Here is a 25,942-nt window from a genome sequence, read left to right on the forward strand (position 1 = left end):
AATTTCCTTGTAACATATAAATATCAAAATTCAAAAACTATAGAAAGGAATGGGAACGCCTTGACTGGAATGATTTTGGTTCAAATTGAAAAATCTGATATAATTATTAAAAGTAGAGTGATGGTTAGTGCGTAAGACTGCCACTCTAGAGGTTTTGGGTTGTGTCACCTAAGATTTTGACATTTGACACTGGTACTGCCACTTGTGAGGTATTGACAAATCCTCTAAGAGTTATTGTTGTCATCAAAAATGGTCTCTCAAAATCTCCGTTTGTCTTTGGCATAAGAACTATAGGTCTCCTCCATCGTTGAAACGAATCTCACATAGGAATGGTTGAGAATTTCAAATCAATAGGCCCATTTAATTTATTTTTTTATTAAAAGGTTGGATGGTTTATATTTATAATTTGAAAGTTGAGAATGTTAAACAATTTCAACATTTCTGTGCAGTAAGATTTGATAATTAATCATGAATCGAGTAACAGCAGAACCACGGTTCCAAGTTGTGTACATTTATTTTGGAAAAACAAATCTATTCACAAAATTCATGGAAAACGTTACTTGGAAAATTGCGTTTAGTGACGGTAAAATGGTTTCGTTAACATGCAAAATGGTTGTGTATGGTGTGAAACAAATCTTCAAGCCATTAAAGAACTATCCTGTGGCTTCATTTGTATTTGCTTTTTTTTAAATAAGGAAAGAGCTGCAGTTTCAATAAGTAGCTATCGCTACAGCCATTGTTTCCAAAAAGTTATCACAGAAACATACATGACATTTGGATCCAACAAAAAAGTGCGCTTATCCATCAACTTTTGGAAAATCAATTCGCTGACAACTTTGTTTCCAGAAGTGATCCTGTAAAGCACTCATTATAATTTATTTTTGAACTGACCGAAACATAAATTTCCTATTGTGAATCGAAATCTTTTGAGAAACGTCATACAAAGAAAACGTCAAAAAGTCTACTCTCGGCTGTCGTCAAACTGTCATTCATTTCGCTCATCAAATCAACTTTCCGTGTCTTGGAAATAAATTATAAAAATAATTCAAGGCAAAATGAGGATATCTGCAGTTCGCCTTTCCAAATTAGCTCCCACTCTTAAGGAACTCCGGATCCATCTCTGCCAGACTGGAGAGACATCCAAGGGTGCTAGGTAACCAAATAAACAAACTTCCAAGTCATAAGTTACATAATAAAACTTTTTCCTTCTTGCATCGGAATCTAGGGAATTCGTTCAGAAGTTTTATCCCAACCTTAAAAAAGATAACCCCGAGCTACCGATTTTGATTCGTGAATGTGAAGGAGTCCAACCTCGTTTATGGGCACGATATGGTAAGACTTCAATTGATTCCAAAAATAAAACAATTTAATTTAAATTCACTTCGTCTAGCTTTGGGCAAGGAAACATCTGTACCATTGACAAATCAATCAGCTCAGGACATCTTCAAGCAAGTCGAAGCCGTCGGAAAGTAGTGAAATTTAAGATGAAGAACGAAGAAAATAAAAACAAATATTGAAATTAATTTCAGAAAATATAGACTTTCTCTGTGTATTTAACTAAAAGCACACAATTTCACTAGCTATATACTTATTTTAACATTTAAACGGAGGCAATCCGAATTCCTCGGGTTTGAAGTCCTCGAGCGACTTCAATACCTGGGTGGCTTTCGTGCGCAGCTCTTGCGGCACTCGCTCGTCCGGAACCATCACACTTTGCATGCCAGCCGAGACGGCTGCCTGCACCCCATTGGGAGCATCCTCGAAGACCAAACAGTTTTCGGGAGCTGGTTTATCGGGAAACCTGGCAGCGGCAGTCAGAAATATATCAGGAGCCGGTTTGCCATTTTTCACATCTGGGTCAGTGGAGCCACAGACTTTGTGATGAAAGAGCTTGAATAGTTCCTTGTGGTGGGTGGTCTTGAGGTCAACCATCTCTTCACCCGAACTGGTGGCCAAGGCAAAAGGCACCTTGGTCTCGTGCAGATGTCTTATCAATCGCTCAGCTCCTGCAATTAGAAACATACCCGATTTAGTGAACTTAGAAACCGCAGGGCGTTGGGGGTATTGTGGGGTTTCTCTTCTTTTGCTTTGCTACACGCAACGCAATCGCGCGAATGAACTAAAGGCATTGATTCTCGGCTAGATCTACCTTTCAGTAGTGGTGCACCGCCCAGCATGGCCCGCGACATCTGTTCGTACTTCTTTAAGTATTCCGGAACCCCAATGGGAAGTTTAAGCTCCCGCACAGCGACGACAGCTGAGTCGTGCTCAGTTCGTCCCTTCACTTTCATGCGCACATCGAGAGGATACTTTATGTTAAAAGCCGCCGCGATGCGTTCCGTTATTTCCTCATAAATGTGTTCCGTGTCTGAAAAGCAAGAAGAGAAGCCCACAATTAATCACAGAGCATGTACCTGGCATGAGTTGTGCTTCTCGCATGGCGTCTGTGGAAACGTCACGCTGTAGCTTGGAATACTCCTGCCATGTCATTGGCAGGTCGTAGGCGGCCACAATCTTCTCCGATACCTGCTGATTCTGCAATCCCATGAGCGTTAGTTTCACCTCAAATGTATACGTTTTTCCGTACTTGTCAAGGATTTTCTGTATAGCTTCCGAGTACAGACGTTCGGTGTCTATGATGAGGGTGTATATGTTTTTTTTTTCAAGTGGGACAAATGTGTCAAGTAATAAAATGAATGAAATAATTTATTCTGGGGGAAACATTACCTAGCAACAGGCCATCCATGTCGAAGATACAGTGGGTGACTTGTTTGAACCCGGAAGGTAATTTCCTCGACATGATTGTTTGTAGGGAAAAGCAAAGTGTTATGTAACTAATGAGAGATTATCTGGAAAAGAATTTGTTAGTTTAGTTACAATTTGTTTGTTCGAATTTGCAGAAATGCAAATAGAAAAGGAAAAGACGATAACGACAATGACAACGACAAGATAACAAACACAAAACTGAAATGAAAATTTTCACCTCGACGCAGCCTCGGATTGGAACTCGGTCAAGGTTATTCGAACCCAGTGTCAAGCGCGATAAATTTCAATCACAAGAAGGAAAGGAACCAAATGGAGAAGTGTGATTGAAATGCTCTTCTCTCGGACGGGACGGCACGGAAAGTCTTGTTTTGTTACGGAAAAGAGTTTTCGTTTGTTGTTTTTATTTTTGCATAACGATGGAGCTTTTGAACACTCACAAAATACAAAACAGTTTGAGGGCTTCTGAGAACAGTACCGGGAACAGGAGTGACATAAAAAAACTTCAAATTCAAAACTATTCACAATGGTTAAGAATATTAATAATAGGAAGATTAAAATTTGTTTTTCATGTGAAAGCGAGATTCATCTGTTCTAATGTTTTCTTTTTATATTGAATTTTTTAATTTCAAAAAGAATAACAGTTAATTTTTATTTGAGGCTTGAAATAAATTTAAGAGCAAGGAAACATTTATGGCTCAACTTTCCATTACCGCAGCACGAATTTTGACTTGCGGTTTTTTTTATTCGATAGATATGTGCAAATAAATAATAACTATAGCAATTTTAGAGCGAGGAAACATTTATTTCAATTTTTAATTAATTTTTAAAGTTCACTTTTTTCATACAAAACACTCAAAAATGGTTGATTTTGACATTTCTTCCCTGTTTTTTGTTCAGTGTTGCCATACTTGTTTTTTTTTCTTGGTAATTTCTTTTATTTTAGTGCTGAAATGGAAAAGTACTTTGCATATACCCAAACTCGCACCCACCCCAAATCCTATAGTGACCCCAAGCAGGGGGGTTACATACCTAGCTGTTAGTACGCCGTGCTATCAATTTAAAAAAAAAACTTGTTTTAGGCTCAAAAAATGCAATACAAAAAAAGTAGGGTTAAGTCCGAAAAAGAAAATATTTATTTTTATGACTTAAAGTTGTTTCCTCGCCCTAATATTTAAAACATGTTCTATTGAGACCCCTACCTAACTGTAAAAAAATCATAAGGAAATTCGTGCTGTGGCAATGGAAAGTCGCCCCACATTTATTTCTGATTTAAATTAATTTTTAAAGTTCACTTTTTTACATACAAAACACTCAAAAATTGTTGATTTTGACATTCCTTAAATGTTTTTTGTTCAGTGCTTTCATACTTGCTTTTTTGTTGGGGATTTCTTTGATTTTAGTGCTCAAATGCAAAAAGTACTTTGCATATAACCAAACTCACACCCACCTCAAATCCTATAGTGATCCCAAGCAGGGAGGTTGCACTTACATACCTAGCTGTTAGTACGAAGTGTTATCAATGCAAAAAAAAACTTGCTTTAGGTTTAAAAAATGAAGTACAAAAAAAGTTGGGCTAGACCCGAAAAAGAAAATATTTTTTTTTATGACTTAAAGGTGTTCCACGCCTTTATATTTAAAGCATTTTTTATTGAGACTTCTACCTAACTGTAAAAAAATCAGAATTAAATTCGTAATGGAAAGTCGCCCCAAATACAAAGTGGGTCTAGTCGTTGTGATATTTTTTTGACATTTGGAAAACATTTTTGAAGTCATTACGTTGGACGCATTTTTTCAACAATTGTTATCCAAAATTGTGTTTGTAGTCAAAAACTTGGTTATTCTTATATAGTACCTATATTTGTTTCATTTTCGTTATTGATTAAGTATTTATAGGAAACAATTTAAAACACTTGCTATTGTTTGGTTATTCTAGTTACACAATACGCAATTCATTTATGAAATCTGTAGGGATAATGGATCCGTGTTCTTTTTTCAACTTAAACATTTGGTGACACAACATCTCAAAAATGCTGAAGTCACTTAGGATTTCTGTCTGCGTGTAATGTCTGTTGTTGTGTGTGAAAAAGCTCATAAACTAGATAAAATTATTTCGACAGAAGAGAATTATCGAAATTTTGTATGCGAATATTTGTTCTGCAGAGTAGAAAAATTCATGTTTATCACGAATTTTATAGAGAATCTAAAATGCTGAGTAATTAAGATGTTCTCTTTTGAACAATCGCCTATTTCAGCAATTGTCACTTTTAAAACTGTCGTTTTGGAAAATTTGACAATTAAAATTTAAGCTATTATATACGTTATGCAACGCATTGAACTTTTTCAGGAATTTATCATGAAAAATTAAATGAATATAATTTAGTTCTGAAACTGTAACCTTGTTTTTGATCCTATTTTAATTAATAAATTAAAAATAAACACCAACTGATCTATCTAAAAAATGTTTTATAGCATGCATGAACTTTGAACCATAACTAAAGATTTTAAACAAGTGGTAATTTACTATAAAATAACAAACCAAACAAAACATAAATCAAGTGACAGCTGTCAAAAATACCAACTCCGAAAACGTACTGCCATTCCATTACTTATGAGCAATTTGTTCACAGTGGGGTGAATCTGTAATTTAAACATCAACGGAATCTTCTTAAACCACAATTATGGATCTTAGGTTGTTCACTTCTTTTTGGTGTCAATTCTCAATTTTCAACTTACCTTTGAATATAGCCCATAAAACGATGTAAAGAAAATCATGGTTCATCAAAATAGAACCACTATTGTTTTGCACCCGCTTTTAAATGTTCAGAAACTGATGATAAAAAAATATAAAACGCAGTGAGTCAGAAATTTAAAATATTTATAGAATAAAATTTGACACTAGACAAAAAGTTGAGACGTCAAAATGGGTCACATCGAAAGAGTTCAATTTGAACAACAATTTAAAGGGCTTGTAAAAATTAATCAATGAGCTGTTGAATGGAATCTTTAACTAAAACTAAAACTATTTTTCTACAATTTCTGATTTAATAAAAAACGTACTAAAAAGAAACAAAAAACAATTGAACTTCAAAGAAGCAACTTGGCTTCACTTCTCTTCACAAACAACATTCCCCTTAAAAATGACAGTCAGCTGGAGTGCATATCAAATATTAAAACGTCACCGTGACTGCAACCCCAAACAGCCAGCAATAAAACAACAATTTAGCACGGTGGCATTTTCGTCGATCTTACAAACTCTAAATAAACCAACTTAACAAATCTACAAAAACTTATTTAATTTTTTAAATTAAACAATGAATTAAATAAATAATTCCCTGCACACTATCGAAAATCATATAAATAATGTTTCTGTGAGTTTAAACAAACCTAAAACAAAACAACAAACCACTTGAAACAAACCCAAAAACATGGACGAAAAACTTAAATATTCTCTTCTCCGAGGCGATCTTGTCGACAATCAGAGCGTTTGGACAAGGTAACGTATTATGATCAAAAGCTTCTCTAAAATCCAAATTTATCAATAAAGAAATATTGACTTAAATTTAAATTTAAGACATGAGAAACGTGTCTGGTTTTTTACACTGCTTACAGGCACCTGTATGCTTTATTCGACGAGAACAACAATGCCACTTCTAGTGCCTTCGGTTGCTGCCGAACAAAAATGGAGCAAAACCGATTCTGGAACTGTGCTAAGTTCATTTTTTTGGGGCTATACATTAACACAAGTAAGTTGTCGTCGTTGTCTCCTCCCAAGCTTAATCTCTTATTTAATCTTTTCTCCTTCCTGTGTTGTAGGTTGTTGGAGGATATTTTAGTGATAAGTTTGGCGGGCAACGTGTGATATTATTTGCTGCTTTGGGATGGTCATTGATAACAGCATTTATGCCAAGTATTATTTATGCTGCGCCAAGCTTCAAATCTTATTCCATTCCATTTATTGTAACAATACGAATAATCAATGGAGCCTTTCAAGGGGTCCATTTCCCTAGCATGATAAGTTTAACTAGTCAAGTAAGTATACACCTTCATAATATAACTACCAATTTATCAGCAACTCCAGCTGAATATACAAAATAAAAACACTTGAGTCTATAAATATTTGTATACTCACCTACAACATCTTTCAATTAGAAGAAATTATTGCGATTCAAAGATGAAAACGTAAACATTGTTTTTGACTTTAATTTAGTTTCAAAATTTATTGGTGATTGTTATCAATTTATTGCAATTTGTAGTTCCAACATATTTCTTCCGTTGCTTGTCAGTAGATCAATTTGAGTTCGAGAAAGCAATAACCTTTGTCCACTCTCTTGAATATCTCTTGCATTTTGTGAATTTCGAATCGAATACAATTGTCCAGAGTGAACGATGTGACACGATGGCGAATTACCCGTTCTAGCCCAAACTGTCATACTAAAGTAAATCGGTAGCTGAGGTGGCATTAAACCCGTCAGCCAAATCATCACTAACCCATTGCCATCCGGATTTTTCATCACTGCATTTTCAGTTTCAGATTTTCTGCAACACAACTCCAAAGTACTGACTTTTGTTGACATCACCAAAATTGGTATAAAATCTTTGAATCTCTTCTCATGACCGAGATTTTTTATCTTATCATTGACCAACAGAAGCATTTGACAACGACTCGATCCCAAATGTATGAGTTTGGGGTCGAGGAAGAAGTTTTTACATTGTCTTGGGACTATTCGTTCCATGGGTACATTTGTGTGATAGACAGCGACGTGACGCGTAATATCCGATACAAAACAAGCCTGTTGACATGAGCTTATGGGGCATATGACTGGGCTGCGTGGGATAAAGAGTGATATGGCATCGACAATTTGTGTAAGAGGCTTTGTCGCATTTGCTATAAGTTGAAATTGGGGTTTAGGTTGGGTCGTCGATGAAATTTGAAGGCAACTGGGTGGGCTATAGGAGGCACGACTGGAATTTGAAATGAGGAGGAAGTCATTCGATTTCTTGTTGTTCTGAAATTGTGATCCGTATTCTTCAGAAAATTGACTTTCTTCTGCATTGCAAATTGATAAGGTTTTTTGATCGAGTGCATTCTGAGGCATTGTAGAGAATTTATCTGCTGTCTTGTCTGACAAGATCATATCCAGCCCAGAATTTGGTAGCGTTTCGGAAGCTTCTTGATGTTGTTCTTCCAATCCGGACGATGATGGTTTGGGATTTATTTTGTGTTTTGCATCAACATTCATTACCAAATACTCTTGCGACGGCGGCGCTGGTAAGGTTGGAATACATCTTTGTGGTTTTAAATCAATCACTTCGACTATGCGCTCTTTGGAAGGCTGTGATCTTGGTGCAATATTCGGTTCTGATTCTGTTGAAACTCCAATTGTCTTAGATTCTTTCGCACGCATGTACTCCTCAACTGGTTTGATCAAAGTTCTTGGATCATTCTTATATAAATTATAAATTTGTTCTTTAACTTTTTCACTAATTTCATCCTTCATTTGATCGAGAAGATTCTGACGAGTATCTTTTGTACCAAGATTTGAGTTATTTTTCAATGACTGGGAATTTGCAAATGAACCTATTTGTTCGAAAAATTCGTCAGAATTCATCCGAAGTTCATCTCTCATTTGGTCGGCAAGCTTCTGGCGAGTATCGTTTTTCACAAGACTTGAATTATTTTCCATTGAATGGGAATTTTCAACATACTTTGAGAATGAATCGTTTTGTTCAAAAAGATCGTTAGACTGTCCCCGAATTTTATCTCTCATTTGGTCTACAAGTTTTTGGCGAGTATCGTTTTTCATAAGATGTGAATGATTTTCCATTGAATGGGAATTTTCAACATAGTTTGAGAGTGAATCGTTTTGTTCAAAAAAATCGTTAGACTGTCCCCGAATTTGATCTCTAATTTGGTCGACAAGTTTCTGGCGAGTATCGTTTTTCACAAGATTTGAATTATTTTCCATTGAATGGGAATTTTCAACATACTTTGAGAATGAATCGTTTTGTTCAAAAAAATCGTTAGACTGTCCCCGAATTTGATCTCTAATTTGGTCGACAAGTTTCTGGCGAGTATCGTTTTTCACAAGATTTGAATTATTTTCCATTGAATGGGCATTTTCAGCATACTTTGAGAATGAATCGTTTTGTTCAAAAAAATCGTTAGATTGTCCCCGAATTTGATCTCTAATTTGGTCGACAAGTTTCTGGCGAGTATCGTTTTTCACAAGATTTGAATTATTTTCCATTGAATGGGCATTTTCAGCATACTTTGAGAATGAATCGTTTTGTTCAAAAAAATCGTTAGACTGTCCCCGAATTTTATCTTTCATTTGGTCGACAAGTTTCTGGCGGGTATCGTTTTTCACAAGATTTGAATTATTTTCCATTGAATGGGCATTTTCAGCATACTTTGAGAATGAATCGTTTTGTTCAAAAAAATCGTTAGGCTGTCCCCGAAATTGATCCCTCATTTGATCGACGGGATTCTGACGAGAGACTTTTTTCATAAGATTTGAATTATTTTCCCTTGGTTGGGAATGTTCAACATACTTTGGGAAAGAATCTATTTTCTCAAGAAAGTCGTCCTGGTTCTCTTTGGAACTCTTTAGAAAATAGAAACGTTATTAAAAGAATTATTTTTATCAAACAAAATATAACCTACCAAAATACTCAAACTGTTATTATTGTTATCTTCGCTTTCGGCGTCGAAACTTTTTGACCTGGAAAAAAGCATATTCATTGATTCACCATCCCTCAAAACACCAAATTCCCCATCAAATTTATCATCTCTTGAGTTTGATGTTGGTTTTTCATTCGTTTTCAACCAATCACAAATCATTTCGAGTGTCCAATTGGTGTAATGTTGGGTTAGAGGTATGTTTTCAATACAATCAAATAATCTACCTCCACACTTTATGCATTTAGTTTTTGAGGATGCATAACACTTGGGACATAAAAAATGCCCATTTTCACACATGATTTCTTGCGATTCGCTTACTCCCGAAATAGAATAAGCTACATTACAATTTGAACAATACATTTTAGTCATTTCAAGAAAATTAAAACCAATCAAAATTAAAAATTGTTTAAAAAGAAAAAGTAAATAGTAAATTTTCGTTATAAAAGTTCGAAAATGTAAAAATTATCCACCTGCTATAAGTTTTTGTCAGAAATTTCAAATAAACTGATGTTTCTTTTTTGTAGCAAAGTATTGGAGATTGTTAAGTAAATTAGAGACACATCGTCATAGTCTCTTTTCACTCATACCGATTTCGAGTCGACAAGATGTCGTTCGGTTGGAGGGGGGATCTACTATTTTAAGCCAAGGGTCTAATTTGAGAAGGTACTTTTGATGACAAGAATTACTCTTGGAGACTTTGTCCATTCCTCGCAGTACCCGTGATAAAAAACTTTAGATGGCACAGGCAGGGATTGAAACTAAGACCTCACGCCGTGGGTACTACGGAGCTACAGTTTAGTTTTTTAATTTGCTGTACGACCATTTTTCTTGTTGGAAATTCCCCAAAATGATTCTGTGAAATCAGAGGTTCCTCAAAGCAATCATTTAGGGCCATTCTTATTTTGAAAGCTGTTAATGATGTGTTACTCTTTTATAGGCATTTTGTTACTGTCTACTCATATTTTACTAGTAGTGCTATAGTCTTTGGTGGATGAATCAACTGGCTTCTCCACCTTGGTCCCTGTTTAGCTGTCACCAGATTGCTGTCAATATCCTACGAAATTGAGTCGAAGACTCATAGTACTGAAACTTTGCGGTCTATTAGCTTTTGCTTTTTCTTAAGAATTAGAATGAACTCAAAGGGTTTTAAATGCCAGAGACGCAGTGTGATCATAGTAAAAAGAAATTAGGGTTAAAAGAGAGGTTTTAAACTCTTCAAAATTGCAATGAAAGGAAAAAATAGATTCTAGTAAGGCATTTCACATTCGCATAGTACCGTTAAAAAAACGAATCTCGTCACAGTACGGCCAAAGTTAGACTCAAGAGTAAAGAGATTAGCGTTCTCAGAAGCGTTGGTTGATCTGTTTGAGGGAAGCACTGCAAATGGCTATTTCACTAGAGCAGCCGTTCCCAATCTTTTTTTGTCACTTTTTGCGATAGAAATTTCACGGGGAGCACTTCGATGAGCATATGCCATTTTCGAAGTTATATGTAACAAATTAAATAACTTTTTTTTTTTTAAATTTCGTTTATCGTTTAAAACAAGAACAATGTTAATAAGGAATTACGTAATTATATTAAGCATATGGAATTCCTTTTTAATGTGCCTGCTTATTTTTGCTGAAATATCCGGTTGAATTTGGACAACTGCAACCGTATATCGAAATAGGATCTACATTTTGTTTTGTTTCCGACACATGCAGAGAACCCTGATACGCACATGTACATATGTATGTTGTTTCAAACGGCTGAAGAATTATTTTAGCTTCCTCTGACAGTAAACTGAACTCGTCTTTCAACATACACCAGAATTCTGATAAAGACTTCTTTGTTGCATAACGCATAACGCGTTAAAGTAAAGTAGCTTTCAAATTCACCGCTAAATCTTCGATTCGCCTTGATATTGTGTTATTTGGCAGGGGAACGGTGTCAACTAATTTTTTGGACTTTTCACCCAACAAAAATTTAACAATGTCTTTAACACATGGCTTTATTAAGTTTTCAGCAATGGTATGAGCTTCACCAGTTTGCGCTATTCGGAAATTTACCAAGTAGGACGCCATCAACGGATTTTCGTTCACTGTCTTTGAGTGATAAGTAATAATGGTTTGAGATTTAGTAAGTTCAGCATACTTTCTTTTGAAGAAATCAGTCGGTTTGCTTTCGCAATATGGAAACATAACACTGTTCGGCACCACTTTACCGCAAATTACGCATTGGGGTTTGTTGTCACTTGTCTTAGCAAATCCAAAATTCAAATATGATTTGTTGTACTTCCTTTTAACTGATTTTTTTGTGTAGCATTGATCAACGTGGAACTAGTACTAGGCAAACCATCAAATTCAAACCCTTTAGAAATCTTCAACGTTGCTGTCTCTACTGCTTCATTTTATGTCCAATCCATTGCCACTTCCGTCTTCGTATTATAGATTCTATAGGTTCCTGACCTGTCCTTCTATGAAGGACCTCATTTAAAATACGGTTTGGTCAGAAAATCCTTAGGATGTTACGAAGACATCTATTTACGGAGGTTTGTAACTTTCTTGTTATGGCTGAAGTAACCTTCCAAGTGCTGCACACATAACGAAGCACAGATTCGACATTTGTCCGAAACAGTCGTAGCTTTGTTCTTAAGCTAATATAGTTATTTCTCCAAGTTTTTGACAGCATACCGAAAGCCGCTTTTGCTTTGCCGATGCGGCAGATAACGTCTTGTTCGGTTCCGTCTTCGATCGAAACGATGCTTCCAAGACATTGAAAGCTCTCCACTTTTTCCACCGGTTGGGAGAAAATATTTATTTGAGAGAATGGTCGAGTTCCGGGGCTGATCATTTTTGTTTTGCCGGAATTAATTTTCAGCCCTAAACTTATTAGTTTTTCTGGAATGCCTCTCCTCCTCTCTTCTCAAAGCTAAACAGAAATTTGTTAACGCTATCAAAGGCCTTCTCGAAGGCGATAAACAGCAAGTGAAGTGTCGATCGATATTCAGCGCGCTGTTCAATAATGATCCGCAGGCTGTTAATGTGATCAATACAGGAGGATCCAGTGCGGAATCCTGCTTTTTCGGCATCGCGTGTGGTCTCAAAGTGTTCTCTGATGCGTTTCAGTATGACTTTTTGGAAACGGTAGGTAGAACGCAAATTCCTCACCAGTTTTCGCACTTTGTAAGATCTCCTTTTTTTGGGAGCTTTCGGTGGTCGAGGGTTCTTTTATGAGCGGATGAAGCAGTTCGCTTGATGACATTGGCGCTGCTTGTAAAAGCTCTTCGGGAATTCCATCAAGTCCTACCGCATTGCTGTTTTTAAGTGCTTTAATTGCAGCAACGATATCATCTTTACTGGGAGGTGCGTTGCGGATTCGGGGGTTTGTTTCTTAAGGTGCTTCAGAAGGTATCGGCTGCACGTTGTTTGCAAACACTCGGTTTTAAACCGAGGAAGTGTTCTTTCCTTGCTCATCCAACGAACTTATCACAGTACCGTGTACTTCTCTTACCAGGTGTTGCTTTGAGCCGTGTGCACCGGTCAGCTCTTTGGTTATTCAGTAAACGGTCCTACTGTCGCATCTGTTTGCAGCATGTTCTGCTTCTTGCGCCAATGCGTTGATGTAGTTACGTTTGTCGCGGGGCACACTGCGGTGAAAATATCTCTTTTTGATGCGATACGAGGACTCCAGGTCGTTTCTTTCTTCCTCTTGTGCAGCAGTTATTCGAGCCCTTAACTGTTTGCGTTCGTTGATCCTTGCCCAAGATTCTTCTGAAAGGCAAGACCGACTATTCTGTCAGCACCTGAAATGAAAACATTTTTCACAGCATTCCAATGGTGTTCGATGTCGTCATGTACTGTGCTGCTCATTGTTCTCATTTCGTGTGACGGGTCGTGGGATTCTTTAGTCTGGCGATGTTGAATTCGGGGACTCGTGTTTTTCCGTTGGACGTAATCTTAGGGTTAAGTGGTGGTCACGGGAAAGTCCCTGCTTGCTTCTAAAGCGTTGACTAATCCCGAAGTGGTCAATTTAATTGGCAGACTCTTGCCTGTCCGTCGACACCCAGCTAATTTTATGACAAAGTTTTTGCTTAAACATATCACAAGGCTATTGGCATTGCAGAAGTCAATGAACCTCTCACCATTATCATTGCAATTGCCGACTCCGTGAATACCCATCACATGCCTTAGCCCGTTGTTGTTACTACCAACCTTAGCATTGAGGTCTCCCATAACACATAATTCATCAAAATCCTTCTGGTGGTTCTGAGAAAGTTAATATTTAATTCATTTTTAGAAATGGATTATTTCCGACTCATGCCCATAAAGTTGATATTTAACAAAATTTTGATCATCACTTTTTTCTCCTTTTTTTCTAGAACCTTTGCTCAATGGAGCGCACCAGTTTCTTTGGTTTGCTTACATCCGGCTCAGCCATGGGTACCCTACTAACCGGTATCCTCGGCTCCTTCGTTCTCGATTACTTTGGTTGGTCGTCCGTATTTCGAGTGATAGGATTTTTGGGAATATCCTGGGCGTTATTTCTGCGCTACTACACAATGGCAGGAGATAGGAATCGCATCATTAATGTCTCAGTGCCCAGTCGCTTGTGTTCGAAATCATCAGATTCCGTACCGTGGTTAAGATATTTTGGCCGTTTATCATTTTGGGCGTGTGTCCTTACACACGCTTGTGAAATGAATTGTTTTTTTGTGCTCCTATCATGGCTGCCAACATATTTCCATGATACATTCCCATTGGCAAAGGGTTGGGTTGTGAATATGATTCCTTGGCTCGCCTTGCCTCCGTGTACGTTCTTCGCCAAATATCTCACCACACATCTGGCTGCAAGGGAATGGAGCACGTCGAATGTGAGGAAAATAATCCAAAGCCTCTGCTTTGCATCACAAAATATTGCGCTTTTTATTATGAGTCGGACGAATGATTTTCACACCGCTCTCATTTGTATGACTGTTATTATAGGTGAGTTGTTATGGGTTTGAAAAAATAGACGGAATTTTGTAAATGTTTCTATTTTTTAATTTAGGTGGTACAGGATTTCACAATAATGCAGTGACAGTTAACCCACAGGACTTAGCTCCATCACACTCTGGCAGTGTTTTTGGTTTGATGAATACAGTTGGAGCGATACCAGGATTCTTGGGTGTCTATTTGGCTGGACACATTCTCGAGTTGACACAAAGTTGGCCAGCGGTATTTAGTGCAGCTGCCATAATCAATTTAATTGGTTGGGTTATTTTTGTGATTTTTGGTTCGGCTGATCCTATTGTGTGAGACTAAAAAGAAACACATCATTCCAATAGAGAAAAACAAATTAATAAAAATCGAAAGAAACAAAACTGAAACCAACCAACCAAACAACAGACATTCAGTCAGACCGACAAATTGTATCTTTAGAGGCAAAGATTTGTAACTTTTTGTTTTCACTAGTATTTTTGTTGTTATTTTATTTATCCCCTTTGTAATAAGATTAGACATGATTTACACGATTCTTGTTGTTTTATTTTATTGTTTTAAATTGCAACAAGCTTCTTTGACATGTAAGGTCCATCGAGTTCGTAGCCCAGCTTACGATAGTAGTTCCTTGTCCCTACTCCAGAGATGACAGCAAGTTTTGTGCTTCCATGTTCTTCCAAAGCTATTCTTTCAGCTTCTTCCATTAACAGCATACCAAATCCCTAAAGACAGGCAAAACAAAAAGCATAGAAATCATTATTTGTCTCTTTTGGAATAGTGGAACTTGTTTTAACTCTACCTGGTGTTGGAACTTGGTTGGATCTCTTGCGTTTACTGGAACAACAGAACCATAAACATGAAGTTCACGTACAATCGATGATTTTTCCTTGAGTTCTGGTCTAAAAGATTCTGCAGAACATTTACGCAAACGCAGCAATCCCACCAGAATATCCTGTTCGGGGTCTTCATAGGACAAGAAAGTCTCCCATCCACCGTTGGCAACGTAGTCTCTGCGGATTAATTCGACTTCATAGGGACGAACTTTATTGTGGATTTCTTGAATTCCAACTTCTCGAGTGCGCACATCACGGCAATCGGTGCCAAGATCCTTCATACGAGCCAAAGCCAGTTCACGAAGATTGCCATGTTCAACACCGGAACTAGAGAAAACTTGAATAGCAAACACAAAAGAAAAACATAGACTGCTTGGTTTTTACCTGACCAGCGGCATCGGGATATCTCGCTGAACTCTGTAGACTCTTGTCCATGGTGGAACTAGAGCGAGAATTTTGGCTACCAAATCTACCAGCATTGAAGGAGGGTAGCTCTTGTAGCGTCCAGTCTTCCAGAGTTCATAAAGTCCGGTGCCACGGATAACCAGAGTTGGATAGATCTTTAATCCGTCAGCGCGAAAAGCTGGGTTCTCAAAGAATTCCTAAGAAACGAAGCCTTCAAAACATACAAAAGTAAAAAAATTAAAGTTCTTACAATAAATTGTTCAATATCCCTCTCGAAGTCGACATTAGGCAAATCGGGCATCATATGAGCCACAATCTTATAACCAGAATCTTTTCCAAGTTGGAAACTCTCACAAACCGCACGCACAGTGTGTCCACGATTCGTATCACGAGCGACATCTTCATACACCGATTGGACACCAATTTCCAGACGAGTGCAACCATACGACAACATATCAGAGAGATGTCTCTTCAGACAGTAATCGGGACGTGTTTCAATGGTTATGCCAATACATTTAGTGCGTGATTTTTCCGAGTACTTTACAGCTTCGGCTACACTTGCGCTGGCATGACCCGATAGAGCATCATGAAGATTTCGAATAAAATAATCCCGATACTCTTCTGGGAGACACATGAATGTGCCACCCATCACGATGAATTCCACTTTATCCACCGAGTGTCCAAGTTGTTTGAGTTGTTCGACGCGATGACGGGTTTGCAAGAATGGATCATAGCGGGCACGGATGGCTCTCATCGATGTTGGTTCATAGCCTGTGTAACTCTGTGTGGAATACTCGAAATCACTGTCTGGTCCACCCGGACAATAGACGCAGATGTTGCCTGTCATATTAATGTGTGGACAACGATGGGGCTTGCACATCACAGCTACAACGGCAATCTTAAAGAAAATTAAATGAGAATTATTTATATAGGACTGAGGATCGTTAACTTACACCACTAGCAGTTCGAATCGGCTTTGCTCTCAATTTGGGTAGAAGGATCTTTTTAGCATCCTGGGGTACAGCAGCAATGATATCGACCAACCTAGGGGAACTTTCCAATCCATATTTGGAGGAAAGACGGGATTTCATACGATTGAGGTTCACATCTTTCTTGTCCGAATGAGCCTGAAGAAGTTCTTGAATGATTTCACCAATTACGATGACTGTTCGCTCCTCACGACTAAGCCCGACTCCTAATGGAAAATAGGTTAAATAAAAGGATTATTTATTTGATTGGATGCTTCAACTTACCTAGTTTCTTTTTTTGAACCATAATTTGTTAAATAATTGTTTTTAATCTTTGTTTTTAGATAAATCTAATAACTTGCACGTGGAAAATACGCAAAAAGAAGTATTTTTTATTTGTTTTCAATTTTTTTGACAGATATTGTGGAACAGCTGTGGATACAGGGATGTCTATTGTGTCGTTTTCGACTAACTGAGGCAGTTCACGGTAGCCTTTTATTAGTTTTTATATTTTTTAAGTAAGAAGGTAAGAAAATTAAAAGCATATTAAATATAGGATTGTTTCTTTAGAAGAATCTGCATCTGTTCATTACAGTTTTAAAGACAAAAGAATACCATTAGCATTGAAAAACGAGTGGTGCTACTGTTACGGTTACAGCACAAACACCCAAAAGTGTTTTCACAAACTAATATCATAGATTTTACTTTTAGAATGTGAAAAGATGAGAGCTTTAAAATTGGCAGTTGCTTAGAAAGCACTTTGTGTCAAATCTCTTACTGGAAAATTATTAAGAAGCTCAAAGCTAGTTAAAAACACAGTTTGTTAGGAGCATAAATGCTAAGGACTTAGCTCACCCTTTAAGGACTTAATAAATAAGATTGATATACATATCAGTGACTCCTGTCAAAAAGATAGCATTTTGAACATATAAATATATTGGAAGATGTTGCCAAAGCAAGAAGGCAAAAGGTATGTACAAAAATTGAACCATTCACAAAATATGACAATGCAAAGTTTTTTCGAGACAACAAAAACACAGTTTACATTAACATATCCCAATTTGCTGTAAAAATGACAGTGTAAACCATGAAGTAATATCAAACCGTTGAGTTTCAGAACAATACAAACATTATAAGCGACATTTATCTATTTTTTGACGGCTGCATTTATTTTTTTATTTTCAATTGAGTGTTAGAAAGTACTTGAGAAATTTAGGGGGCGACTTTCCATTACCGCAGCACGAATTTCCTTCTGACTTTTTTTACAGTAAGGTAGGGGTCTCAATAGAACATGTTTAAAATATTAGGGCGAGGAAACAACTTTAAGTCATAAAAAAAAATATTTTCTTTTTCGGACTTAACCCTACTTTTCTTGTATTGCATATTTTGAGCCTAAAACAAGTTTTTTTTAATTGATAGCACGGCGTACTAACAGCTAGGTATGTAGCGGGGGGGGGGGGTTGCTGCCCCCCTGCTTGGGGTCACTATAGGATTTGGGGTGGGTGCGAGTTTGGGTATATGCAAAGTACTTTTCCATTTTCCAAGTATGGCAACACTGAACAAAAAAACAGGGAATAAATGTCAAAATCAACCATTTTTGAGTGTTTTGTATGGAAAAAAGTGAACTTTAAAAATTAATTAAAAATAGAAATAAATGTTTCCTCGCTCTTAAATTGCTATAGTCTATCGTATCATATCTATCGAATAAAAAAAACCGCGAGTTGAAATTCGTGCTGCGGTAATGGAAAGTTGAGCCAAATTTAGTTCTTCTCTCAGAGCTTTGACAGTAAAAATGAGAAATTTGTTCGAGAAATTTTGTTTATATTTCTGAGAATACAGAAAACTGGGGCTAAAACATTTTTTACATAACAATTTGCTCGAACAAAGTACGACTTTATTAAAGTGGTCCTATGGCAATACTTTACATTTCCAATTGTGATTGGGCCCGAATTGCAAATTTTGACAGTTCTAACTTCAGACGGCACGGCATCACAAAAAAAATATAAACAAAATACAAAGTTGGAAAAAATTTACGGAGACAATTTTGTAAATTTATAACAAAATATCTTTAATGGCATCTACTTCGCCGGAGCGTAAATTAGCTTCTGTATTGGATAGTTTAATAGACTCGGAAGATGAAGGAGATCTTTCACCTCCAGTTGAAACATTTAATTTTCCAGTAAGTCTCGACAAATTGACAGAAATTCCCTTACTTATCGTATCCGAAACATCTATGTTTTTTTTTCCATATTAGAGCAGTGAAACTTGCTGGGTATGCAATGGATACTATGGTCCCAATTTCGATGAACCCCTCTGTGGGACATGTCATTCGTTTCTGTATCCCACTAATCCAGCTGAAAATGTTCTAACAACTTTGTCAGATGACGAAGATTCGGGGAATGATGAGCCTCTGTACATCACTGCCGATAAAGACAAACAAGAAGAAGCCGATGACGATGCAGATGACATTGATCCCGAAGAATTGCCAAGTGGAGCTGATGAAGAAGAAGAAGATGAAGAAGAGGAAGAAGTTGCAGCGATTCCTGTGGAAAATATACAAAATCCCAACATACCATTATTACCCATCCAAAGACCACCTCCGTCGGCTCCAAGAAATCTTCCGCATTTCATGCAGATGTTATCCGAACCACGTCCTGTGGATGGGGAGCCATCTGAGAAGAAAATCACTTCACTGCCGGTGGAAATGATGGTATCGATATTTTCGTACCTGGACGATATGTCCATGTGGAAGGCAAGTGAAGTGTGTAAACAATGGCGGAATATTTTAGAATTGAACACGTCACAGTTGATGTGGAAAAAATATCTAAAAGAACGATGGCCATTGTTTCAGAGCATCGCTGACGTTCCCAATTGGTTGCAAGTGAGTTCTTTTCCATTTGTTTTACTGTTCACAAATTTTGATCAGTGATTTTGAATAGATGTATTCTGCATTGATGTCATCTTGTTTCTGTCGCACATGCCTGCTCCAAATGGCCCTCAAATCACCACCAAGACCCCGAGAAAATGCCATTCGCATGAAACTTTTGCGAAAAGATTTTGGACTCGTAAATAGCTATGCCTCGGAAGGAATAGAAGCAATACCCATGGACATACAAAATACTTATTGGCAGGCTAGTATTCTCGGTCCAGCTGGGAGTCCATACGAAGGCGGAAAATTCTTTCTATACATTTTCTTTCCCGAAAGGTTTGTTTTCTTTCGTCTTATTTTTTAAATGAAAGACATTTTAAGCTTGTTTTGGATCGTTTTTTTTTTTAGCTATCCCATGATTCCCCCAACCGTACGCTTCCTGACGAAAATCCTGCATCCTAATGTATCTCGTCATGGTGATGTTGGAATAGATATCATACAACACAATTGGTCTCTTGCTTTGACGGTATCAAAATTACTTCTTTCAGTTCAGAGTTTGCTTACAGATCCATTTACAGAGGTGAGACTATATTGTAGTTGTCATTCTTGAAGTCTTCTTTAAATGATTTTGTTTACTTTTTTTTATTAGGTCTGTATGGAACCACAACTTGGACATATGTACGAGCATGATCGAAGGCGTTTTGAAAATCTTGCAAGATCTTGGACCTGGAAATATGCCATGTTTGAGGTTATTCCCCCTCGATAAAGCTAATTGATAAAATTATTGTTTATGTGAATGGACATTGCGACTGATGCATGAGTGCCATGGAGTTGATATTTTCTGTATGTGGCTCTCTTTTTTTTTAAACTATTTTAATTTAAAGTCAAAACGGTTTGAATTTCTGCACCTATCATTATCTTAATTCTATTATATACCTATCTACATATATTATTATTATTATATAAAGCATTAACTTTAAATAAAATAAATATATCATTATTAAATACTTAAAAGGTTTGTTTTTCAATGAAAATCGTTATCAAGAAACTACCTGACCCTCTAGACTTTCTTCGGAAAATGTTTGTCGAAATTATTCCTATCAAATTTCACAAGATCACAAGGTTTAATTGAACATTAAGGGGGAAAATATAAATAATGTTCATGGGGGCGTATACTCAATATTTTATTTTAAATATTTTTTTTTAATCAATTTTTACAGGAATTTATAATAACATTGGAACAGCTTAGCTATATTTCAAATATAAAAGAGCGCAGTAAGATAAAATGTATAAGGTGTGACCAATAAAATTTTTAATCAACTTCCTTTTGATAAGCGTGAACTTAGTCAGTTTTTAACACCTCTCTAATTCCAGAACCAATCAAGCCAGGAACTTGAAATTTACAACAAGTACTAGGCTAATTGATGCCATACCTTATCATATTTCAGCTGGGTAACTAAAAGAGTTTCTGAGATACAGCGCTTCAAAAACCGCTGACTGACTGAGTCAGTCTGAGACTGCATCAAAGTCCCGATATAGCAGAAACTTGAAAATTCACTCAAAGGTATGTCTTGTGGTGAACGGAAGGAAAAACTATTGAACGATTGTGGGTTTTTATTTAGGGGGCGTGCTATCCACCCACCCAGAATATAAAATGCTTGAGTTAAGAGCTACTATTAGATGGGTAACGTAATCTCTATGCTATTGGGACACGATGACTTGTTTTTAATTGTCGCTTATTGGGCAGATTCAGAAAATAAATAACTTGAAAATAAGGCAAGCTTCCAGCATCTGATTGGGCAGCTGCCAAAATACTACCTTCGAATTCAGGCAACTTTATTGGAAAGATGTCTGGAATGTTATTCAAGAAAATTCTCTATAACTATCAAGTCAAGTCCAGTTATGTAAGTCAAAATGACAGCTAACCATGATTTTTCAATTAATTGAAAGCTGAACTTTATTACACTGTGATTTAATTATTTTCTGCATAATTCCATTTAATGTTTTATGTAAAAGTTTTTATTGTCAAATTGGAATTAATTATATTAAAATACATAAAATACAAAATACAAGTCGAGATGGACTTTTAGAGAAGTGTTTTGTAAGGCGTTTTGTAATATGTTGTTGATAGTTTTCACTCGATCAACTAAAAGTAGAGGTTACTAAAGTAAATTTCCGGGTTTGAAATTAATGACACTTTACCAACGGTCAAAGAATGCAATTGGCTCTGAACCTTTCCACTGTGAACGTTGACGGTAAATTGACAGAGAAAATTTTGATTTTTTAGTGACAGTCAGAAAGTCAATGTGTTGACATGCAATTTTGTAGAGTGCAAGGCACACAAATTGTGCACTTAGAGGGCGTGGCATCCACCCAATTTCCTAGTATTAGTTGTTGTTTAAAATAAAAGCTTATAATTCTTATGTAATGTTGTAATTTAATAGAGTGGAAAGGGTCGATGTGTTTTTCCAAAACAAACAGTTAAATTTGGAAGATATACACAATTTAAAGGCGTGCGTAAATTTAGAACACAAGGTATTTTTAGAGAATATTACTTTTTTCGGCAGACTTATAACTCTGGTTTTTAATGCTGTTGAACTTGGCTCCTTTTTTAACAGTTATTTTTTTATAAAATACTTTTTTTACACCACTGTTTGAACAGCTGGAAAGTTTTCTTTTGTCTTATAAATAGAAGCTTTTTAGAGAGCTTAGAGAGCATCCTACTTTTCAAAAATTCATCCCTACGCATGACTCAAAAACCATTAGCCACTTGCAACATGTGTGTGCGTCTTATCGCATATATGTATACATATGTACGCGTGCATATAATTCGTGATAATCTGTTGAATTCTGACATTGAGATTCTTGCATTTGGTAAACTATGTGACTCTATATCTGATGCAATATGTCATTATTGCCATAATCTAAGGACCTAAAAGAGGATGTCCAGTTTTTTGTTAGGTCTCATTTAAAATTTTGTTTAAGATTTGTTTGGAGTATTCGAACAAATAAAAAATAAAAAAATAAAGAAAAAAAATATAAAATGTATCTCACTGATACACACGGTGCACACGGAAATTTCATCGTCGTCGTAGTCTTCTTCTTCTTCGCCTTCTCACCTGATGGATAGATATGGATGGACGGATGGAAATTTATATAAAGGAGAAGGGAAAATAATATGGCCAGCAAAAATTTCCCTCCAGTTTTACGACGCGAGTACGAGTACGAGTATGGCTTATGGTATCTCAAAAAATTTTTGTAGCTGCGGAAAAAAACTTATTCTCTCTCTTAGCCAGTTCGGTTAGAGTTTTCCCGTCGTGCGTTACACCATACACCTAACGCGTGATTACATTTTCGGTTGCGCATCGGTTTTTCTGAGGAAAAAAGAAAATCCTTCTTCTTTTTTTTGCACTTTTATTGTTTTTTCTTCTTCTTTGTTGCAGTGTTAGTTTAATAGCAAAAATAATACAAAAAATTAATTTTGCTTTAATGTGTCTACATACATATATATTTGTTTTATATTTTCTTAAGTGAAAAGGCCAAAAATATATATCTCCAGAAACAACAAGTTGCAAGTGAAACCAATTGAAGAAAGAAAAAAAAAGAAATTACGAATAGATAACAAATTTGATCGAAGAATTGAGTAGAAAATAATTTCACCAGAAAGAAGAATAAGTCGACTGTGTTATCCTAACAATTTTCATTTCCGTTTTCGATTGCCTTGAGTTGGTGTTCTTTTGTCTTGTTTTTCTTTTTTTTTTATTAGGAACCATACATATCCGTTTGATCCTTCCAATTTGTTTCGATGAAATACCAAACGGAAAGTAAAAGATTAAATCCGTTTCGATTTATTTTTACTCTTTTTGTATTTCTTGGATGATGGATTTCTTTGCATAAAAGAGACTCGGTCGGTATGGTGGTGCGAGCGAGGAGCGAGAAACCGATATATATTGGTTCAAACATTTGCGGTATGTTAGCCTTGAGTGCGTTGTGGGACTCGTTTTGGCAAATTGATAGTATCAAAGTATCAAGTATCAAAAGTACAAGTACCTGCCTTCACATATCCTTTTGATTAAAATACAAAAAGGAAGAATGACAAAAAAAAAAAAACAGTAGAAAACTATCAGCTCCAAAATAGAGATAGTATACCTAAATCCCTGTGTTGGTTTTGGTTGGCTTGAATTTTTGTATCTACACATGGTTTTATCTTTCCATATGCCAGGATGTGTGAATTTTCAAATATGTAACTAAGCCGTTTATGCCTGGCCATAAAAAAGTCATATCTTCAATGACGTTCCTTTTGCCCACATTGAATGAGGGTATAGTGATAGGAATAGCGATAGCGATAGCAAAAGCGATAGAAGGATACACACTTCCTCCTTTCACCAATCCTCACCGTACCTGAGCCCCTTCCTCTACCTCCACCTCCTCTTCCTGTACCTACCCTATCCTATCCTCTATACGAGGAGCTAACCTATACCTGTCCTGTCTATCAATTTTTCTCTCCTTTTCTTCTTCTACTCTCGCTCGCTCTTCCTTTTTAATTCACTCTCTTATTGGAGGGATGATTGTTGGCCTTCTTATTTTCATGTAAGGGAAATTATTTTCTACCTGAAGTTTTTCGTTTTTTTTTTTTTTTTTTTTTTATTCCGGACAATTTTGTTCATCTCTTTTTCTTTTTTCTTCATTTGATTTTACGTATATGTATATAAGTAAAATTGTATGTAGAATTGTAGATTGTAGGTGCAAAAAGGATATGTGTTTTATATATCTCTTTATATATCTCCATATAATATAACTAAACATATGGAGGTATATATTTGTTAATTAATAAAAGTCATAAATAAGCATATGCTAAACATATGAATTTATAATAAAGTGTTAAACAACAACAACAACAAAAAATATAATATATTCATTTTTATTTAAAACAAAAATTGTATAAATTATAAAATTTTAGCTTAAATCAAGAGAAAAATAAAAAAGTGTTCTGTTCAACGATCTGTTTGTTAATTGATTAGTTGCAATTTGTTGCTATATACATATATATATATTTATATGTATAATAAAAAAGTGTGTGTGTTGATTTATGTATTCAATTTACATACATACAAAATAAGAGTGTGCATTGTAAATTACATTTTCGCCATCATTATATTATTTTGGAATAAAGGTATATAAATAATTGGGATACGCAAATTTAAAAAAAAAATTAAAAAAAAAAACAACGAGTGGATAAAACAAAAAAATAAAAAAATATAAAGTGCGAATTATTATCTGGTTTGACGAGCGGAAAGCTATACACACTTACTTATATCCAAGACATTAAAGGATAATTAATTAAATGTTGCTGAATTCATAAGAGTGGTAAGAGAAAGAGCTGAAAGAGATTAATTTTTAATTTGAGCTTAAAACTTTATTGTTTTGTTGATTATGTTTAGATTAAAGGCATTTTTGTTTTTGATTTTTCCCCCTGGTGAAGGTTTAAAAGTTTTCAAATAAGTGTTTTTTTTTCTCTTTGTAATGTTCTGCTTTTATAAATTAAAAATGTAGGTACTACTATCATTTTAAATTTAATTAAGACTATAAGTAGCAAAGATGGAGAAGTTCAATGAATCGATATATCTATACCTTTACCTTTCGTTTTTATCTGACCCATCGTCTTCATGCAAATAGGTAACCTCTTTTTATATATTCGAAATTTGCTATTTTATATTGCTATGAACCCTAAGAATTTTGAAAATTGAACGGAAACTAAGTATTGAATAAAAATACTTTCAAATACAATATTATCTTAAAGGAATCCAATTTTAAGATTTGACATGAGCTGAGCAGTTTGGGGTAGTTGCTTATTTTTTACCAACAAAGGAAAAGATACAAAAAGTACAAAATAAAAGATGTAAGTGACAGATTTTGATAAACTGAAATAAGTACATTTTTTGGTTTCTCTGTTACCAATTAAGTTTGTGCAAAAGAAATTCTGGAGAAATTGAACACTTTTTTAAACCAAATTTAAAATTTGAAATACATTATTTGTTAGTAAAAATCTTAATACAATTAATAGATCTATAAATAAAAACTATGCTGGAACGAAACTCAAGTTACTTAAGTACAACATGAGCTCTTATGTGACAGTTTGAGTAGGCAAAAACTAGAACATAAGCGTTTAGGTTGAACATAAATATTTAAGTTTCGTTTCAGCCAATGGGCGTTAGATCTATAAATATTTAAACGAGTTTTGCTAAACAATGTCTCTTCTTAGCTATAGTCTAGGAGCCGACAGCATATGGGCAGAGGGGTGGGTGTGTAATCTAAAATTTTGACGACTGCCATTTGACGACTGCCACTTATATTTCTGTAATCTGGAGATTTTTGTTGATATCTTGGCATAACGCTGGAAAAAAAAACTTGCCAGACTTTGGTATTCCATATCAATGCGTTAATCCTTATACAACCTATGT

At 35.8% G+C, this 25,942-nt stretch overlaps 7 protein-coding genes across 10 annotated transcripts in view; 4 read left to right on the forward strand and 3 right to left on the reverse strand.

Annotated features, from left to right (window-relative positions):
• Window positions 1-952: 952 nt before the first annotated feature.
• Window positions 953-1,537, forward strand: LOC129951669 (NADH dehydrogenase [ubiquinone] 1 alpha subcomplex subunit 2). The gene is made up of 3 exons (XM_056063917.1): window positions 953-1,153; window positions 1,226-1,332; window positions 1,391-1,537. Exons 1-3 carry the CDS (start codon window positions 1,056-1,058, stop codon window positions 1,471-1,473), a joined length of 288 nt encoding a protein of 95 aa, XP_055919892.1. The 5' UTR covers window positions 953-1,055; the 3' UTR covers window positions 1,474-1,537.
• LOC129951670 (probable pseudouridine-5'-phosphatase) lies at window positions 1,514-3,210 on the reverse strand. Its single transcript, XM_056063919.1, has 5 exons — window positions 2,984-3,210; window positions 2,728-2,849; window positions 2,415-2,633; window positions 2,150-2,368; window positions 1,514-2,006 (listed from the first exon to the last, which is right to left on the reverse strand). The coding sequence occupies exons 2-5, from the start codon at window positions 2,798-2,800 to the stop codon at window positions 1,594-1,596; spliced, it is 924 nt and encodes a 307-aa protein (XP_055919894.1). The 5' UTR covers window positions 2,801-2,849; window positions 2,984-3,210; the 3' UTR covers window positions 1,514-1,593.
• Window positions 3,211-5,945: 2,735 nt separating this feature from the next.
• Window positions 5,946-14,939, forward strand: LOC129949534 (solute carrier family 17 member 9). Its single transcript, XM_056061053.1, has 5 exons — window positions 5,946-6,259; window positions 6,338-6,509; window positions 6,580-6,795; window positions 13,809-14,412; window positions 14,477-14,939. Exons 1-5 carry the CDS (start codon window positions 6,192-6,194, stop codon window positions 14,722-14,724), a joined length of 1,308 nt encoding a protein of 435 aa, XP_055917028.1. The 5' UTR covers window positions 5,946-6,191; the 3' UTR covers window positions 14,725-14,939.
• Window positions 6,931-9,944, reverse strand: LOC129949532 (probable WRKY transcription factor protein 1). Its single transcript, XM_056061051.1, has 2 exons — window positions 9,431-9,944; window positions 6,931-9,371 (listed from the first exon to the last, which is right to left on the reverse strand). Exons 1-2 carry the CDS (start codon window positions 9,815-9,817, stop codon window positions 6,999-7,001), a joined length of 2,760 nt encoding a protein of 919 aa, XP_055917026.1. The 5' UTR covers window positions 9,818-9,944; the 3' UTR covers window positions 6,931-6,998.
• Window positions 14,931-17,056, reverse strand: LOC129949533 (elongator complex protein 3). The gene is made up of 6 exons (XM_056061052.1): window positions 16,898-17,056; window positions 16,598-16,839; window positions 15,895-16,542; window positions 15,624-15,841; window positions 15,206-15,566; window positions 14,931-15,128 (listed from the first exon to the last, which is right to left on the reverse strand). Exons 1-6 carry the CDS (start codon window positions 16,917-16,919, stop codon window positions 14,964-14,966), a joined length of 1,656 nt encoding a protein of 551 aa, XP_055917027.1. The 5' UTR covers window positions 16,920-17,056; the 3' UTR covers window positions 14,931-14,963.
• A 1,525-nt stretch (window positions 17,057-18,581) lies between these two features.
• On the forward strand, window positions 18,582-20,479 carry LOC129949917 (uncharacterized). The gene is made up of 5 exons (XM_056061639.1): window positions 18,582-18,791; window positions 18,867-19,493; window positions 19,552-19,817; window positions 19,890-20,061; window positions 20,131-20,479. Exons 1-5 carry the CDS (start codon window positions 18,684-18,686, stop codon window positions 20,245-20,247), a joined length of 1,290 nt encoding a protein of 429 aa, XP_055917614.1. The 5' UTR covers window positions 18,582-18,683; the 3' UTR covers window positions 20,248-20,479.
• A 2,226-nt stretch (window positions 20,480-22,705) lies between these two features.
• LOC129949147 (serine-rich adhesin for platelets) overlaps window positions 22,706-25,942 on the forward strand; it is a 112,987-nt gene continuing 109,750 nt past the window's right edge. Inside the window, exons 1-2 of one of the 4 annotated variants that reach the window (XM_056060422.1) lie at window positions 22,706-22,925; window positions 24,442-24,848. The gene's annotated coding sequence lies outside the window, so the exon portion shown is untranslated. The remainder of the gene's footprint in view (window positions 22,926-24,441; window positions 24,849-25,942) is intronic. The other 3 variants (XM_056060421.1, XM_056060419.1, XM_056060420.1) reach the window with 3 other exon arrangements.

Source organism: Eupeodes corollae, chromosome 3, assembly GCF_945859685.1.
Source record: "Eupeodes corollae chromosome 3, idEupCoro1.1, whole genome shotgun sequence".
Taxonomy (NCBI): domain Eukaryota; kingdom Metazoa; phylum Arthropoda; class Insecta; order Diptera; family Syrphidae; genus Eupeodes; species Eupeodes corollae.

Excerpts from the sequence above, each read along its gene's own strand:
- LOC129951670 (XM_056063919.1), bottom strand. The coding sequence starts at position 2,800 with ATGTCGAGGAAATTACCTTCCGGGTTCAAACAAGTCACCCACTGTATC. Across the intron at positions 2,369-2,414 it reads AGAAGCACAACTCATGCCAG|ACACGGAACACATTTATGAG; the intron begins GTACATGCTCTG and ends CTTGCTTTTCAG. Across the intron at positions 2,007-2,149 it reads CGGTGCACCACTACTGAAAG|GAGCTGAGCGATTGATAAGA; the intron begins GTAGATCTAGCC and ends TTCTAATTGCAG.
- LOC129949532 (XM_056061051.1), bottom strand. The coding sequence starts at position 9,817 with ATGACTAAAATGTATTGTTCAAATTGTAATGTAGCTTATTCTATTTCG. Across the intron at positions 9,372-9,430 it reads ATAACAGTTTGAGTATTTTG|AGTTCCAAAGAGAACCAGGA; the intron begins GTAGGTTATATT and ends TATTTTCTAAAG.
- LOC129949534 (XM_056061053.1), top strand. The coding sequence starts at position 6,192 with ATGGACGAAAAACTTAAATATTCTCTTCTCCGAGGCGATCTTGTCGAC. Across the intron at positions 6,260-6,337 it reads AATCAGAGCGTTTGGACAAG|ACATGAGAAACGTGTCTGGT; the intron begins GTAACGTATTAT and ends TTTAAATTTAAG. Across the intron at positions 6,510-6,579 it reads GGGGCTATACATTAACACAA|GTTGTTGGAGGATATTTTAG; the intron begins GTAAGTTGTCGT and ends CCTGTGTTGTAG.
- LOC129951669 (XM_056063917.1), top strand. The coding sequence starts at position 1,056 with ATGAGGATATCTGCAGTTCGCCTTTCCAAATTAGCTCCCACTCTTAAG. Across the intron at positions 1,154-1,225 it reads GAGACATCCAAGGGTGCTAG|GGAATTCGTTCAGAAGTTTT; the intron begins GTAACCAAATAA and ends ATCGGAATCTAG. Across the intron at positions 1,333-1,390 it reads TCGTTTATGGGCACGATATG|CTTTGGGCAAGGAAACATCT; the intron begins GTAAGACTTCAA and ends CACTTCGTCTAG.
- LOC129949533 (XM_056061052.1), bottom strand. The coding sequence starts at position 16,919 with ATGGTTCAAAAAAAGAAACTAG. Across the intron at positions 15,842-15,894 it reads GGGATATTGAACAATTTATT|GAATTCTTTGAGAACCCAGC; the intron begins GTAAGAACTTTA and ends TTCGTTTCTTAG. Across the intron at positions 15,129-15,205 it reads CAACCAAGTTCCAACACCAG|GGATTTGGTATGCTGTTAAT; the intron begins GTAGAGTTAAAA and ends GCCTGTCTTTAG.
- LOC129949917 (XM_056061639.1), top strand. The coding sequence starts at position 18,684 with ATGGCATCTACTTCGCCGGAGCGTAAATTAGCTTCTGTATTGGATAGT. Across the intron at positions 18,792-18,866 it reads TTGAAACATTTAATTTTCCA|AGCAGTGAAACTTGCTGGGT; the intron begins GTAAGTCTCGAC and ends TTTCCATATTAG. Across the intron at positions 19,818-19,889 it reads TACATTTTCTTTCCCGAAAG|CTATCCCATGATTCCCCCAA; the intron begins GTTTGTTTTCTT and ends TTTTTTTTTTAG.